Below are 13,710 nucleotides of genomic sequence, written 5' to 3'. Positions count from 1 at the left end.
AGGTGACTGTTGCAGTTGAAGAAGAAGATAGTTTAAATTGGATGAAGAAGATTGAGAAAATAATGACATGACAAGGAAGGAAAAAGGTTGTGTGACAAAGCATCTCATAGGTAAAATAGTTATGAAAAATAAAATTGTGTATTTGTAAAAAAATAAAGAAAGTGAAAAATAAGAAAAAGTGTAAAAAACATTTCAGATTCAGTGACTTTTGGAAGAAAAAATCATGTATTTAACATAAAAATGAACTAAAGTTTAGTGATTTTTCTTTCCAAAAAGTCACTGAATCCCCGAGAAAGAGAAACTCTATTCTCTCTTCCTTTTCACCTCAGGAAATCTATTCCAGTAGGATCTGGATCTCACTATGCATGGGGTGAGTATCGGAAAGGAACAGAAGAAACTGTTTACACAGAGGAAGACGAAGTAAAAGCTAACATGATAAATTTTATTCATCAGAGGTTAACCTATCCAAAGGTAACCACTTCCATGGGTCCATTTGGAGTTTTCAAGTTCACACAACCAAGATCAGATTATAGAAAGTTGTCCTGAAGGTTCAAATTAAATATCTGTTCTTCAAAACAACAGAGGTAAAGGAAAACTACCTAATCACAGGTTCCACTACACAAACTTCCGAGCTCCTTCCTAGGCGATTGTGTGAAGGACTAGTCTGACAGCAAGAAGCTTGAGGTTGCTACTGGAACAGAATCAGTCAAATAATGGCCAGCATTTCGCTGGTGTTATTGAGGAATGTCGGTATGATCCCCAGGTACCAGGTTGTCACTTTGGTGATCTTTTTCTTCTTTGGTTTCAGACCTGACAAAAATTTGCACCCAAGTTAATCCAGTACTCATATAATGCAACACAGATATATAAAGTGAATCCAACTACGCAGCAACTTACACAATTCGTCTAACAAATTGTCCCCTAATACGAGGCCGCTGTTCTGCTAGTTTTTTCCTGCTATGATATCGAACCTGGAAAAGGAATGGAAATTCCAGAATATTGAAACAAGTCAAATTGATGACGACAATATATAACATCTCGTGCTTATTAACGATGAGGATCAACTCATTGACGAAAACATGGCCATACAAATCATACAAGGCAAGTACGAAGTACAATGAAGCCTTATCCTACAAGTCATACAATGACTACATAATTCACATAATACTACTCGGCCAGGGTAACTTGGGCAGTAAATATCTTAATTTTTAAATAAAGGAAAAATAATTTGATAAAATTGCAGAGAAGATCACCAGACCATTCATTTATAGAGATTATACGAATACAATGACAAGGGCATAACCACACCTCAATTCTCAAATTGACAAAATCCACATTCAATAAAGATCTTCAGCGAATATATTATAACCACGCAATTTAAAATAGAATTACCCTTTTCTCAAAGCATCTTTCTTTTCTCTTTTGACGAAACTTGGTCAAAGCAGCCTCTCTCAATGAAAGTCGTCCTTCATCTGCCCCATTCCCAATGTTTTTCCTATCAATGCCACCAACTCCAAAGCTCCCAGAAGCCACATTGCCATTTTCCATATTTACTGTCCTCATTGTCAAGGTTCCGTCCTGTCCATTGCTCCCATGTCCATTGCTCCCGTGATCACTCTCCCCAGCATTTCCATCTATTGTGTAGTTTGCAGCATTACTTTCTGCTGGCCCTCCAAACGCATTTGATGATACACATTGCTGAGCAGTGTTGGTTGAGCTTTTGAGTAAGAGATCATGCTCTGATTGGAGATCTACAGCAGCTTTACGGGAAATGTGATTATAATGGTGATGCTCATAATGAGTGTGCTCGGCTTGGAATTCATGTTCAGAGCTTCCCAGTTGTCCTCTAACAATTTCCATATATTCTTCCCGGGCATAAGTTTTCTTACTATTGTTCGGTAAAGTTCGGCGTTCAGAGGAATTAAATGAGCCCAGCCCTCTTACAGACTCTGGCATCTTGTCAAAAGTACAAGGTTTGGTGCCAAGATATGTATTAGTGGAGGCCATGTCATTGATGTTGTTGCTCCCATTAGATTGTTGGTTTGGAGGAGTGACATTTGAGTGAGATGGAAAGTTGTGTATTACCTCTGCATTAGGTGCAGCTGAGCCATTGGCTAGTGGAGAACAGCTTCCTACATTTCCGGTTTGAGCCTGATAAGAGGTAAAGAAAAACATAAGGCTTACCCAAAGATAGATTAAGCCTTTGATTATTTGAGGGAAGAGAAATGTGTGGAGAGAAATTCATGGAAAAGAAAAAAAAAATGAAAAAAAAAACGGAAAGAGAGCGGAAAAATAGAAATTTTACATATAAACACGTTTGATTTGAAAAATGCAGAGAAGGAAAGATATTTTTTAGAATCAACCTGTTTACCTCAGATATTTTTGTTTATTTCTATTCCATTTCAAATGATTTTTTAATCTATTTTATTTTCCACTTCAATTTATTTAATCCATTATTTTTCTTAATATACCAAGCTCCACCTGAACTCTTGAGGTGGGTGCAAGCTGAAGCACCTGTTAGAAAAAAAATAGGCAGTTGCTCCTAACAAAAGTAACCGGTGGAAGGAAGGAAAGAGGCAAAAGTGTCATTTCCTCTCCTTTATTCCCATTCACACGGAAACAGTGTATGGGGGCCTACATGTATTTTTTCATCTTTCCTCACCTTCCTCCTAAACCAAATCAACACATTCTTCTCCTTTCTTCTTCTATTATACCAAACAAGACCTAAGATTTGGTGATAAACAATATTCTCCAGCTACTGGTAGTCAGAATCAGCTTGCCAATTCCACATAAATAACTAAGACATACAGTATGTTCACATTATTTCTTCATATCGTTTATTATAACTTTTGTGTCAACCCCTTTACCCCCTACTTGTTGGCTGGGAAGAAATCGAATAGTCATTCAGAGATGATTCATGGTGAGGAGTACACAGTCAGACAAGTTGATGAGGTGAGTGGGATTTTGGACGGAAATGAAAATCATGCAACTCAAAAATCTCAATTTCAACACAATACAAAAGTTGTCAAAGGACCGAAGGACATCACCTGGTTAGCAGAAGAAGCAGTATTATATCTGCACAATGAAGATAAATGTTATGAATTATAATGCAAACAATATTTGCTTCCACTAGAACTTAGTTATGCTGGCAAATTTTTTCTTACTTTGAGAATGCTGATTGGTCTGAATGTCTTAAAACATTGCATTCTTCACCCGTGACATTTTTAGGATCTCTTACTTCTCCCAGCCTTTTCAAAGATAGTTCCAGGGATGGATGCTCTTTGGGGCAACAGTTTTCTTTCGTTAGTGAGAAACCAGAGAACCCATTTGGAGTGTTCAAGTCTCTGCTTTCAGCCTGTGGACTGTTGCTATCAGTAACATCAATAACATTCATAGTCTGATTTTCCTGTGTCCTGGTTTTACCACCATTGCATTCCAGTTCTCCTTTTTCACAGGCATTACTTTGTCCTTTAACTATCTGCATATCATCATCATCAGACATTTTATTTGCCCCTTTACCCATTGGATGGCTAGACAGTCCCTCAAGTCGATGCTCTAGTTGCATACTCAAAGATATTCCCACAGCTAAGTCCTTGCCCATCGCAACATCATCTGGAAAGAAAATAACTAAGTGGTTTATTCGGGGATATATCCAAATCCATATAGACAAGTCTAAACAATAGATACTATCAAGCCATACCAAGATGATCAATAAGTTCAAGGCACTCCTTTTCTGTTGCATGCACCCATCTACTACTAACTTTTTCAGTCTTCGTTTGCATCACTTGGGCACAAGTGCTATCAGGGGCATCAACCAATTGTTTATGTGGTGAAAGTGGATGAGGACTGCCAACTTGAGCCAGACATTTAGTCCACGAACTCACAAAAAACGGGAGCTTTATGTAAGGGGCAATCAGGCAGAGAAGTGCAACAAAAAGAATTCAATGAGAATCGAGAAATAGCATAGAAATGAAGTGGCAGACACGAACCAGAACAGAAAACAGCACAGAAATGATCACAAAAAAAAAACTAATACAGCAAAGCTACCTTCTTTGTCCCAAGCCCTAGCTAGGCGTACAACAAAAGGAAGTAATAAACATTATCATATTATATATAAAATGTAACATAAACAAAAGTGATGCATGTATTCCAGTCCAAACAAGAGCAGCAAAGATTTTTCATAAACTGCACCTGCCATAAAATTTGGGCCCCCTTGTTTTAAGCAACACCTTGATTACAAACCGATCAAAAATTGGTTCAAAGTAGCACACATCAAATGCTCACAAGAGTCAAAATGGTTGTTTTGTAGGAAATTAGATAATTAGATAATTTCTAATGTTACAATGTAAAATATATGTGCGGACATTTTTTGATCTGACGTAATACAGAAAACTAGAAAGAGTGGGGTGGGGCCTAGTGCTCTGCAATAAGCTGAAGCACCTGTTTGAAAAGTATAGTGTGATTTGAAGAGATTTGAAATGAAAGTTTGTGTATGATGTAATATGTATGAAAAGTTAAAAAAAAATATTAATAGATAAAATTCAATAATTACTATTTTGCCCTTAGTCGTAAAAATAATTTAAAATAAAATGTAACCATTATTATTATGATTAATTGGATTAGATTGCGAGACAATGGATGGCGAATTTTAAAAATTAGATTTGTTCCACTTATATTCTCGTGAAGATCTACCAATACAAATTCACAGGAAGCCTATTTTTGTAATTGTAGTTTTAACATGTAACTTTTGTAGTCTTTCCGCGCCTTCGATTCTTCACAAAACCACCTAAACAAACAATCATAACTTCTCCAAAACCAAACACAGGCTAAGTGATTTAATTACATCTCAAAATTAGGAGTAGATGCTCTCAGTATATTTTATATATTTTGTTGGATAATTACAGGGATAGAATGTGTCTATTGAAAGATAGGAGTTCCCTTATGTTAGATGTAAGGGACTTAGGCCCATCTCTTTGTATTTTCCTATTTATAAATGCATAACCCTAAGCACTTTACACAAATTGGGGATTCAGCCTATGTCTCTCCCTCTCTCTTTTATTTCAACATGGTATCTAGAGTTAGGTTTAGTCCTTGCCTCCATGGTGAACCGGTGCTAAATTGTTTTTGGAATTTTTTCCGGGTCTTTGTTTCTTCACCACCACGATGCTCTACCACCACCTAGTCTGGTCTCCAAGCTGTGCCCTATCGCCATCTCCATTGCTTACATTGCCATGGCTGTCGCCACGACCGTTTGGACAAACAACACAATGATTTTGCTCACCTCAACTAGGCAACCACGAAGCCACAAAAATAGCGGCAATCAAAGTTCCAACAACCCACCCTAGCCCTCACTAGCACCCTAACCCTTACTGGCACCCCCGCTTCCCACCACGCATGGCGATGCATCCAGCCTCTTTCCAGATCTATAACTTTCATCGTGATCAAAGTTTGTTGAATTTTTTCACTTTTTTTGGGGTTGTTTCTCTCTACTGGCAATCATTTTCTCTCTCTACAAATATTTGTGTCCTCCTCTGCTGCTCTTACACATGATCGGTCTATCTATACCAATTATAGTTGTTAAAAGGTGAACTTTAAGCCTAACTCAACATCACAAAACATGCTTTTAAAGTGATATTTACACCCATATACAGTAAATTGGTCTTAGTTGAACATAGTTGATGTGGGACTTCCAACAATATTAATGTGCATCCATCCATTGAGAAATTAGATGGAACTAATGCTCATACTTGGGCATTAAACATTAGTCTTTGGCTTTAGAGTCAGGGTTATGTTGATCATCTTAATCAAAAAGTGGCCACTATTGCTGAAAATGAGCTTTCTTATTGGTTGAAAATTGATGCTTAATTATATATTGTACTCAAGTCTACCAGTCACTTATCATGAAAACAAATATTTTGAGTGAAGTAATTTTTTAAGCCAAACAAGTTCAAAGGTTGCTGAAGTCATAGCTCTATATTCTACTTTTGCTTTAGATCTTGCCACAACACTTTCTTTCTTGCTCTTCCAAAAAATCAAGTTACCTCCAATGGAAACATAGTATCTGGGAGTAGATCTTCTATCAGAAGGAGATATCAAAAGGAGATCATGCCCAATAAACATTTGATAGCAAACAACTTTTTAGTATTATTATAGTGACCATATAGCAAACCATTTCCAGGAGATCCTTTAACGTACTTTAATACGAATGACTGCATTACAATGATCTACACATGGGGAATTGAGAAATAGACTCACCACACTAACTTCAAAGGAAATATCAAGACGAGTAACATTAAGATAGTTCAATTTTCCAACTAATCTTCTGTACTTTTTAGGATTTGAGAAAGGTTCCCCTTGATTAGGTAAGAGTTTTGTATTGGGATCTATGGGTTTCAACAAATTTTGAGTTCATTAATCCAATTTCCTCCAAAATATCCAATACATACTTCCATTGAGATATAACAATAACATTGTTGGATTGTGCTACCTCAATCCCCAAGAAATATCTACATTTTCCAAGATCTTTGGTCTAAAAGTGGTGACAAATGTTCATCTTGGAGATGTCATCATAATCACTACCTGTAAGAACAATATCATCAACATATACTATTAAATAGATACACACAACACTTGAGTGATGGTAAAAGATGATATGACCTGTCTCGCTGCGAGTCATACCAAGTTGTTGAACAACACTACTAAATTTTCGAAATCACGCCCTAAGTGACTGTTTCAGGCCATATAAAGGTTTTCGAAGACGACATATCAATCCAGAAGACTCCCCCTGAGTAACAAAACCTAGACATTGTTCCATATAATGCAAATCGCCATTAAAAAAAGCATTTTTATCATCCAGTTGGTAAAAAGACCATTGTTGAAGAGCAACCATAGATGTAAATAAGCAATCAAAAGTCATCTTTGCCACTAGAAAAAAAGTATAGGAAGTGGAGTTTAAGTCTAACTCAACCCCACAAAACTGGCTTGTAAGGTGAGGTTTGCACCCCACTTATATACTATGAAATTGTCTTATTTCTAGTCAATGTGAGACTTTCAACACCCCCCTCACGCTAAGGTATATACCATCTCGTGCGTGGGTTTAGAAATTGGTGGTCCAATAGCGGGTAGAACGAATGTCCAAGAAATCTAGCTAGGATAGACTTCTTAAACAATGACTTTGATACCATGTTGAATATAGAGAAAATAGGGTTTGAGATTAATCTCACTTGTGTATAAACCACACATAGGGTAATCTATTTATAATAGAGAGATGTACAACTAAAAAGAGCAACTAAAAATAAATAGAGTAAATAGAAGATATTGTTTGATATTGTGATTAACAATATCTTAACAATATCAAACAATATCTAAACAATATCTAATAACCACAATCCAAACAAAAAATTTGAGTGTAATCTTTGACCACAAGACGAGCTTTGATAGCAAAGACCCACCTACAATCAACAATGGACTTCCCAGATGGTAATGGGACGAGCTCCCAAGTTTCATCAAGCATGGCCTGACCAACCAGGATGGGCTAAGGCATCACCTACAAATTTTTGAATTGACACAGTAGAAATAGACGAAAGACACGTATGAAAGATGGATATAGTCTATGATAACTCAAAGCAATGTAATTAGAAGATGGATTACAGTAGAGCGTATACCATTACGAAGTGCAATTGGAAGTTCAAACTCAGTTGTTAGAGCCAGACGGGTTGGGGGATTGAACACTAGAAGTGAGTCACCTGGTGGACAACAAGAATGTTGTCATCGACTATACACTAGAAGGGTTGGTGGATTAGACACAATAGCAGGATCACAGATAACATGAATATTGACCATATAAGGCAGAGACACAGAGAAGACTCATCGAATGTGACATCAACTGAAATAGAATGACAATTAAGAGAAGGAGAGAAACATTTATATCCTTTTTATAATCTAATGAATTGTGTGACCTAGGAGATCATTTACACATACCAAAGCTAAAATAATGAACAAAACATGTAAACCCAAAAACTTTAAGAGATAAGGGATGAAGAGGTTCATGAGGAAACAAAAATAGAATGAGAGATTTTGTTATCTAAAACCGAAAACCGAAAACTAAAGATGACATGTGATTAATAAGATAACATGCAGTGAAAACATCACCCTAAAAATAGTCCAAAAATATTGAGGAACCTTACCATGAATTAAAATTGTGCAAGTGGTTTCAATAATGTTAGAATAATTGCATCTATGTTGGAAAAACCCTAAAGCTGTACCTACTTTTGGACATAGGTGTCTAGTGCAGTCCCTTAGTCTTCTATGTATTGTTATATTAGTTTTTCAAAATAAATAAAAGAAAGTGAGAGGGATCCTCTAAACCCTTTGATCATATTTTTTTCTCTGTTTTAATCTTAAGTTGGTATCAGAGCATGTTGATCCTGCTCTGTCAGTCTCCGTCATCTTCGACACAGTTTTCACTGTCGTTCACCGTCTGTCACCGACCACCGTTGACGGCCACCACAATTTTCATCGAAGACCCCTGGATCCGGAGTGCCTCTCCAACCGAAGGCCAACCCTGCCGCTGTTCGCCGCTGCTAGGCGCATGTCGTCCACACGCCACCTTCTGCTTATCGGAACTCTGTCACGCCATTGTCACCAGTCTCGTCAGACCTTGTTGTCTTCGCTTTGAACTCAAAGTTCCATTCCAACATGGTTCGAAATCACCCCGTGTGAAAGTCACCAAGGGCTTTCATTTTCTTACTGTTTTTACACCTTTGCGCTGGTTTCTTGCTGTTTTCATCAATAATGGCCAATGGAAATCCTATTTCATTCACTAGAAGCCCCTGCATTACTTCTGAGAAGCTAAATGGACAAAATTATTTATCGTGGGCTGCATTTGTTGAAATGTGGTCCTTGGCCAAGGTTATCATGATCACCTTGAACAAGATGGAAGCAATGTGCCAGCTGAAAAAGTTGAACAATGAAAACAAGTTGATTTCCAACTGTGCCTCTTATTGTGGCAATCCGTGGAACCAAGACTTATGATGCCCCTTAGAGTTTTCAAAACATGCCACTCTTTTTGGACGAAAGCTCAAAACATTTATGCCAACAATATGCAACATCTCTACGATTTTGCCAACAAACTTGCATCACTCAAATTGACAGACCATGATATTGTATCCTTCATGACTGAAGCCCAGCTGTGGAAGAACTGAGAATGTTCTTGGAAGTCGGATCTTTAGAGAAAATTTGGAAGAAACTGCACAAATATTATGGTGATGATCGTCCGTTCTTTACATCCAGATTTTGATCATATCAGAGATCAACTTCTGACTAGTCATAAGGTCCCTTCCATGGATACTTTAACCACATGCCTTCTTCCTACCCTAATGCCTCAACCCCACGAGGCTCATGCACTAGTGGAACCATTTGTCGTGGTTTCACACGAGGAAGAGGAGGGCGCGACACTAGAGGAGGTGGACGTTGAGGTCGAGGGCATCCTCAATGCACATATTGTAAATGGATGGATCACACCCAAGAAAACTGCTACTCCTTGCATGATTTTCCCTCTAAAACAACTAATGTCTCTAAGGCTGAAATTGCTTACTCAACTTTCACTGAGGATGAATATCAATTGTATCTACGCTTAAAGTCTAACAGCTTAGCATTTCTCAATCCATAGAAGGTCAAAATTCATGGGTAATTGATTCAGGTGCATCTGATCACATATCTGGTAATACCTCTTTGTTATCAACCATTTCTTTTCAAGAAAAACATAATTTTATAAACCTTGCAAATGGTTTTAAAACTTTCTCAAAGGGAGTAGGTCAAGTCTTTCTATCTCCCTCCCTGAATGTAGACTATGTCCTTTTTGTCCCTAATGATCCATTCAATTTCATTTCCTTAAGCCAATTAAACAAAACGTTAAATTGTTCAATAACCTTTGATAACAAATCTTTTGTTATACATGAGCATGGTTCGGGGAGACAGATTGGAGAAGGATATGAAGCTGGAGGATATACCATTTCAGATCTCGTTCACGAGTGTCCTGTGTTGCAACTCCTAGTCCTAAAATGTTACATGATCAGCTTGAGCATCCTCGTTTATCAAGATTAAAATAATGTTTCTTGAACTTAGTGGTCTACAAACCTTAGAATGTGAGTCATGTCAACTAGGCAAACATATTAGATCTACCTTTTCTAAAATATCTCCATCAAAGTGTAATTCTGGTTTTTTTATCATCCATTTCGATATCTGGAGACCTAGTCGCGTCTCATCTTTTGGTTTTAGGTATTTTGTTACATTCATTGAGGAATATTCGAGATGTAGAAAGATCGTTCTGAATTGTTATCCTTCTTCACATCTTTTTTGAATGAAATCAAGAATCAATTCGGTTAAATAATCAAAATCTTAAGTGACAATGCCAAAGAGTAGTTCTCATATTTTTTTTCTGCCGTTGAGTTCACATGGTATATTACATTAGTCCACTCGTACTCATACACCACAGCAAAATAGTATAGCAGAAAGAAAAAATAGACAATTGGTTGAAACTGTTTGTACCCTTTTGCTTGGTCCCATATTCCCGTCCATCATTGGAGAAATGTCATCTTAGCTGCATGCCATCCTCCTCTCTCAATCATAAGATCCATTTCTCCATTCTATTTCCAGAGAATCCTCTCTTTCACATTCTATTTCCAGAGAATCCTCTCTTTCACCAATTGTCGCTTTCCTATTGTTCTTTTCTATCCTCAGTGTCTTCTATTACTATTCCCAAAGATATGAAGGAAGCACTTGATCATCCTGGATGACGACAACAATCAATGATTACAGAAATGCAACTTTTGACCAGAGTAATACTTGGAAAAAAGTTGTTGGATGTCGATGGGTTTATACCATTAAAGTTGGTCCTAACAATGCGGTCAATCATCTTAAGGCCCGATTAGTTGAAAAAGGATATACTCAAGTTTATGACCTCAATTATAGTGATACTTTCTCTCCAGTGGCCAAGATGACTACTGTTCGCCTCTTCTTTACCATGGCAATAATTCGTCATTGGCCCCTCCATCAATTGGATATCAAAAATGCATTTCTTCATGGCGACCTTGTAGAGGAGGTATACATGGAGCAACCTCATGGGTTTGTTGGTCAGGGGGAATCTGGTAAAGTTTGCAAGTTACGTCTCTCTCTCTATGGCTTCAAACAATCTCCACGTGCTTGGTTTGGTAAATTTAGCTCAGTTGATCAAAGTTTTGGGCTCAAACGTAGTGAAGCAGATCATTCAGTTTTTTATTGGAATACCCCTCTTGGGAAATGTGTTTACCTAATTGTTTATGTGTATGATATAGTTATTACAGGAAATGATGTTGTTGGAATTTCTCAATTGGAGTACTTGTGCAAACATTTTCAGACCAAGGATCTTGGAAGTCTCAAATATTTTTTGGGTATTGAGGTTGCTCAGTCAAAAGATGGGGTTATAATCTCTTAAAGGAAGTACACTCTTGACATCCTACAAGAGACAGGTATGCTTGACTGTAAGCCGGTAGATAATCCTATGAACCAAAATAAAAAACGAATGGAGGAAGAAGGTGAATCTTTCCCTGATCCGGAAAGATATAGGCAGCTTTTGAAAAGCTAATTTATCTTACTATTACGAGATCTGATCTATCTTTTGCAGTTGGAGTGGTTAGTCAGTTTATGCAAGTCCCATGTCTTGGACACTAGAATGCCATCATCTGTATTTTAAGGTAGTTCAAGAAAGCTTCAAGACAAGGTTTGCTATATGAAGATAAAGTTAATGTTCAAGTCTCTAGATACTATGATGCTGATTGGGCAGGCTCCCCTATTAGCAGACGCTTTACTATGGGATATTGTGTCTTCCTTGGAGGAAATGTTATCTCATGGAAAAGTAAGAAGCAAAATGTAGTGACCCGATCAACCCCTGAAGCTGAATATCGGGCAATGGCGTCTGTCACTTGTGAACTCATGGGTAAAACAATTTCTTCGAGAGCCTAATTTTTGTGAATTGTTAACATGAACGTGTATGTGACACCCAAGCTGCTCTCCACATTCAGTCATTTTCATGAAAGGACTAGACACATAGAAATTGACAGTCATTTTCTTCGGAAAATGTTCGTGGAAATTTGTACTGGCTTCGTTGGATCAAATCACCAACTTGAATATGTGTTGACCAAGTCATTAAGGGGACCTCAAATTGAGTTCATTCGTTCCAAGTTTGGTTCATACAATTTGTATGCTCCAGCTTGAGGAGGAGTGTTAGAATAATCACATCTATGTATTATCATTAACCCTAAGTATAGGGTGTAAAGTGTTGGAAAAACCCTACAACAAAACCTAGTTCGACACCAAAGTGTCTAGTGCAGTCCCTTAGTCTTCTATGTATCCTTGTATCAATTTTTCATTATAAATAGAAGAAAGTAAGAGAGATCATTTAAGCCCTCTAATCATATTTTTTCTCTGGTTTAATCTTAAGTAATAAGATGTCTATTTTTGCACTCATCCACCCCATTTTGTTGAGGTCTATAAGCACATGAAGTTTGATGAAAAACGTCATGAGAAGCCATAAAATTTTGAAAAGAATGTGAAAAACACCTATAGGTATTATCACATCGCAAAGTGCGAATAGATATCCCACATTGATTTTGAATTTCATTGTAAAATGCTTGGAATTTAGAAAACAACTAAGGACAATTCTTCATATAAAGCAACCAAGTACATCTTCAATAATCATCAATAAGTGACAAATACCGAAACCCTAAATTAGACTAAACATGACTTGGTACCCAAATGTCATAATTAACTAAGGCAAAAGGAGATGAAACACGTGAGACACTTTTAGAAAAAGAAGAACGACTTGGTTTTCCTAATTGACATGACTCACAAGAAAAACTGGATAACCTAAGCAAATTTGGAACAAGTGGTTGTATCCTGGCAAGGCTAGGATGACTCAGCTGAGCATGAATAAGAGAGGCAGAATTTACTACCAAACTAACATGTGCATATGTTCGAAGATGATAAAGACCATAAGACTCATATTCAATGCCAACTATCCGACTCGAACTATGGTCTAGTAAACAAACAAAATCTTTGGTAAATGAGTTAAAGGGATAATAAGTTAAAGGGAGACCTAGAGACATAAATAACATTATCAATTGATAGGGAAGGAAGAAGGTGAATAGTACTAACTAACACCATGTGAGGAGACCCTAGACCCAAGGTAATGGAAGGCAAATAATCCAAAGTAGATTGAGAAGACAAAAGATTTATTACTATAAATGTGATCTGTTACACCTGAGTCCAGAACGCAAGGACAAAGAGAGTTGGAATGAGCTAGGAAAACAAAAGATGTATTGTGTGTGCAACAGATGATACAAAACCAGAGGTCTAACAATCGTCATACTATTTGAGAAATTCATTAAAGATAGCAGTATGCCATGAAGGCTCAAACGAAATAGCAACAATAGAAGAGGCCATAGGTAGTTGTTGAGAATGAAAATAATTGTCAATAAAGGTAAAAAAAAAACCTTAAAATAGTAAAAAAAGTTCACGAAACCCAATCAGGACAAAATTTGCAGATCTCGAAAGATGGCACCAAGGCGAGTCTAATGGCAGTGGTCGCCATCAGACGCGCCGCCATGCACATCAGGAATTGGTGATAGAAAGGAGTAGTTAAATAGAGCATGGAGGCGCATCAAAACTCAGATC

General features: G+C 37.3%; 1 protein-coding gene across 7 annotated transcripts in view; it reads right to left on the bottom strand.

The window, feature by feature from the left end:
- Positions 1-421: 421 nt before the first annotated feature.
- LOC114168800 (two-component response regulator-like PRR37) overlaps positions 422-13,710 on the bottom strand; it is a 39,522-nt gene continuing 26,233 nt past the window's right edge. For 6 of the 7 annotated variants that reach the window (XM_085668932.1, XM_085668935.1, XM_085668937.1 and 3 more), the window contains 6 exons: positions 3,701-3,896; positions 3,165-3,612; positions 3,048-3,075; positions 1,393-2,151; positions 898-971; positions 422-810 (listed from right to left, as the gene is read on the bottom strand). In XM_085668932.1, the coding sequence (XP_085525058.1) occupies positions 735-810; positions 898-971; positions 1,393-2,151; positions 3,048-3,075; positions 3,165-3,612; positions 3,701-3,896 (1,581 nt within the window). In that variant the 3' untranslated portion in view covers positions 422-734. The remainder of the gene's footprint in view (positions 811-897; positions 972-1,392; positions 2,152-3,047; positions 3,076-3,164; positions 3,613-3,700; positions 3,897-13,710) is intronic. The other variant, XM_085668934.1, reaches the window with a different exon arrangement.

Source organism: Vigna unguiculata, chromosome 11 (assembly GCF_037176805.1).
Source record: "Vigna unguiculata cultivar grain cowpea cultivar isolate G323 ecotype 2 chromosome 11, ASM3717680v1, whole genome shotgun sequence".
Lineage (NCBI taxonomy): Eukaryota > Viridiplantae > Streptophyta > Magnoliopsida > Fabales > Fabaceae > Vigna > Vigna unguiculata.
This window is presented reverse-complemented; position numbering and strand designations above follow the sequence as displayed.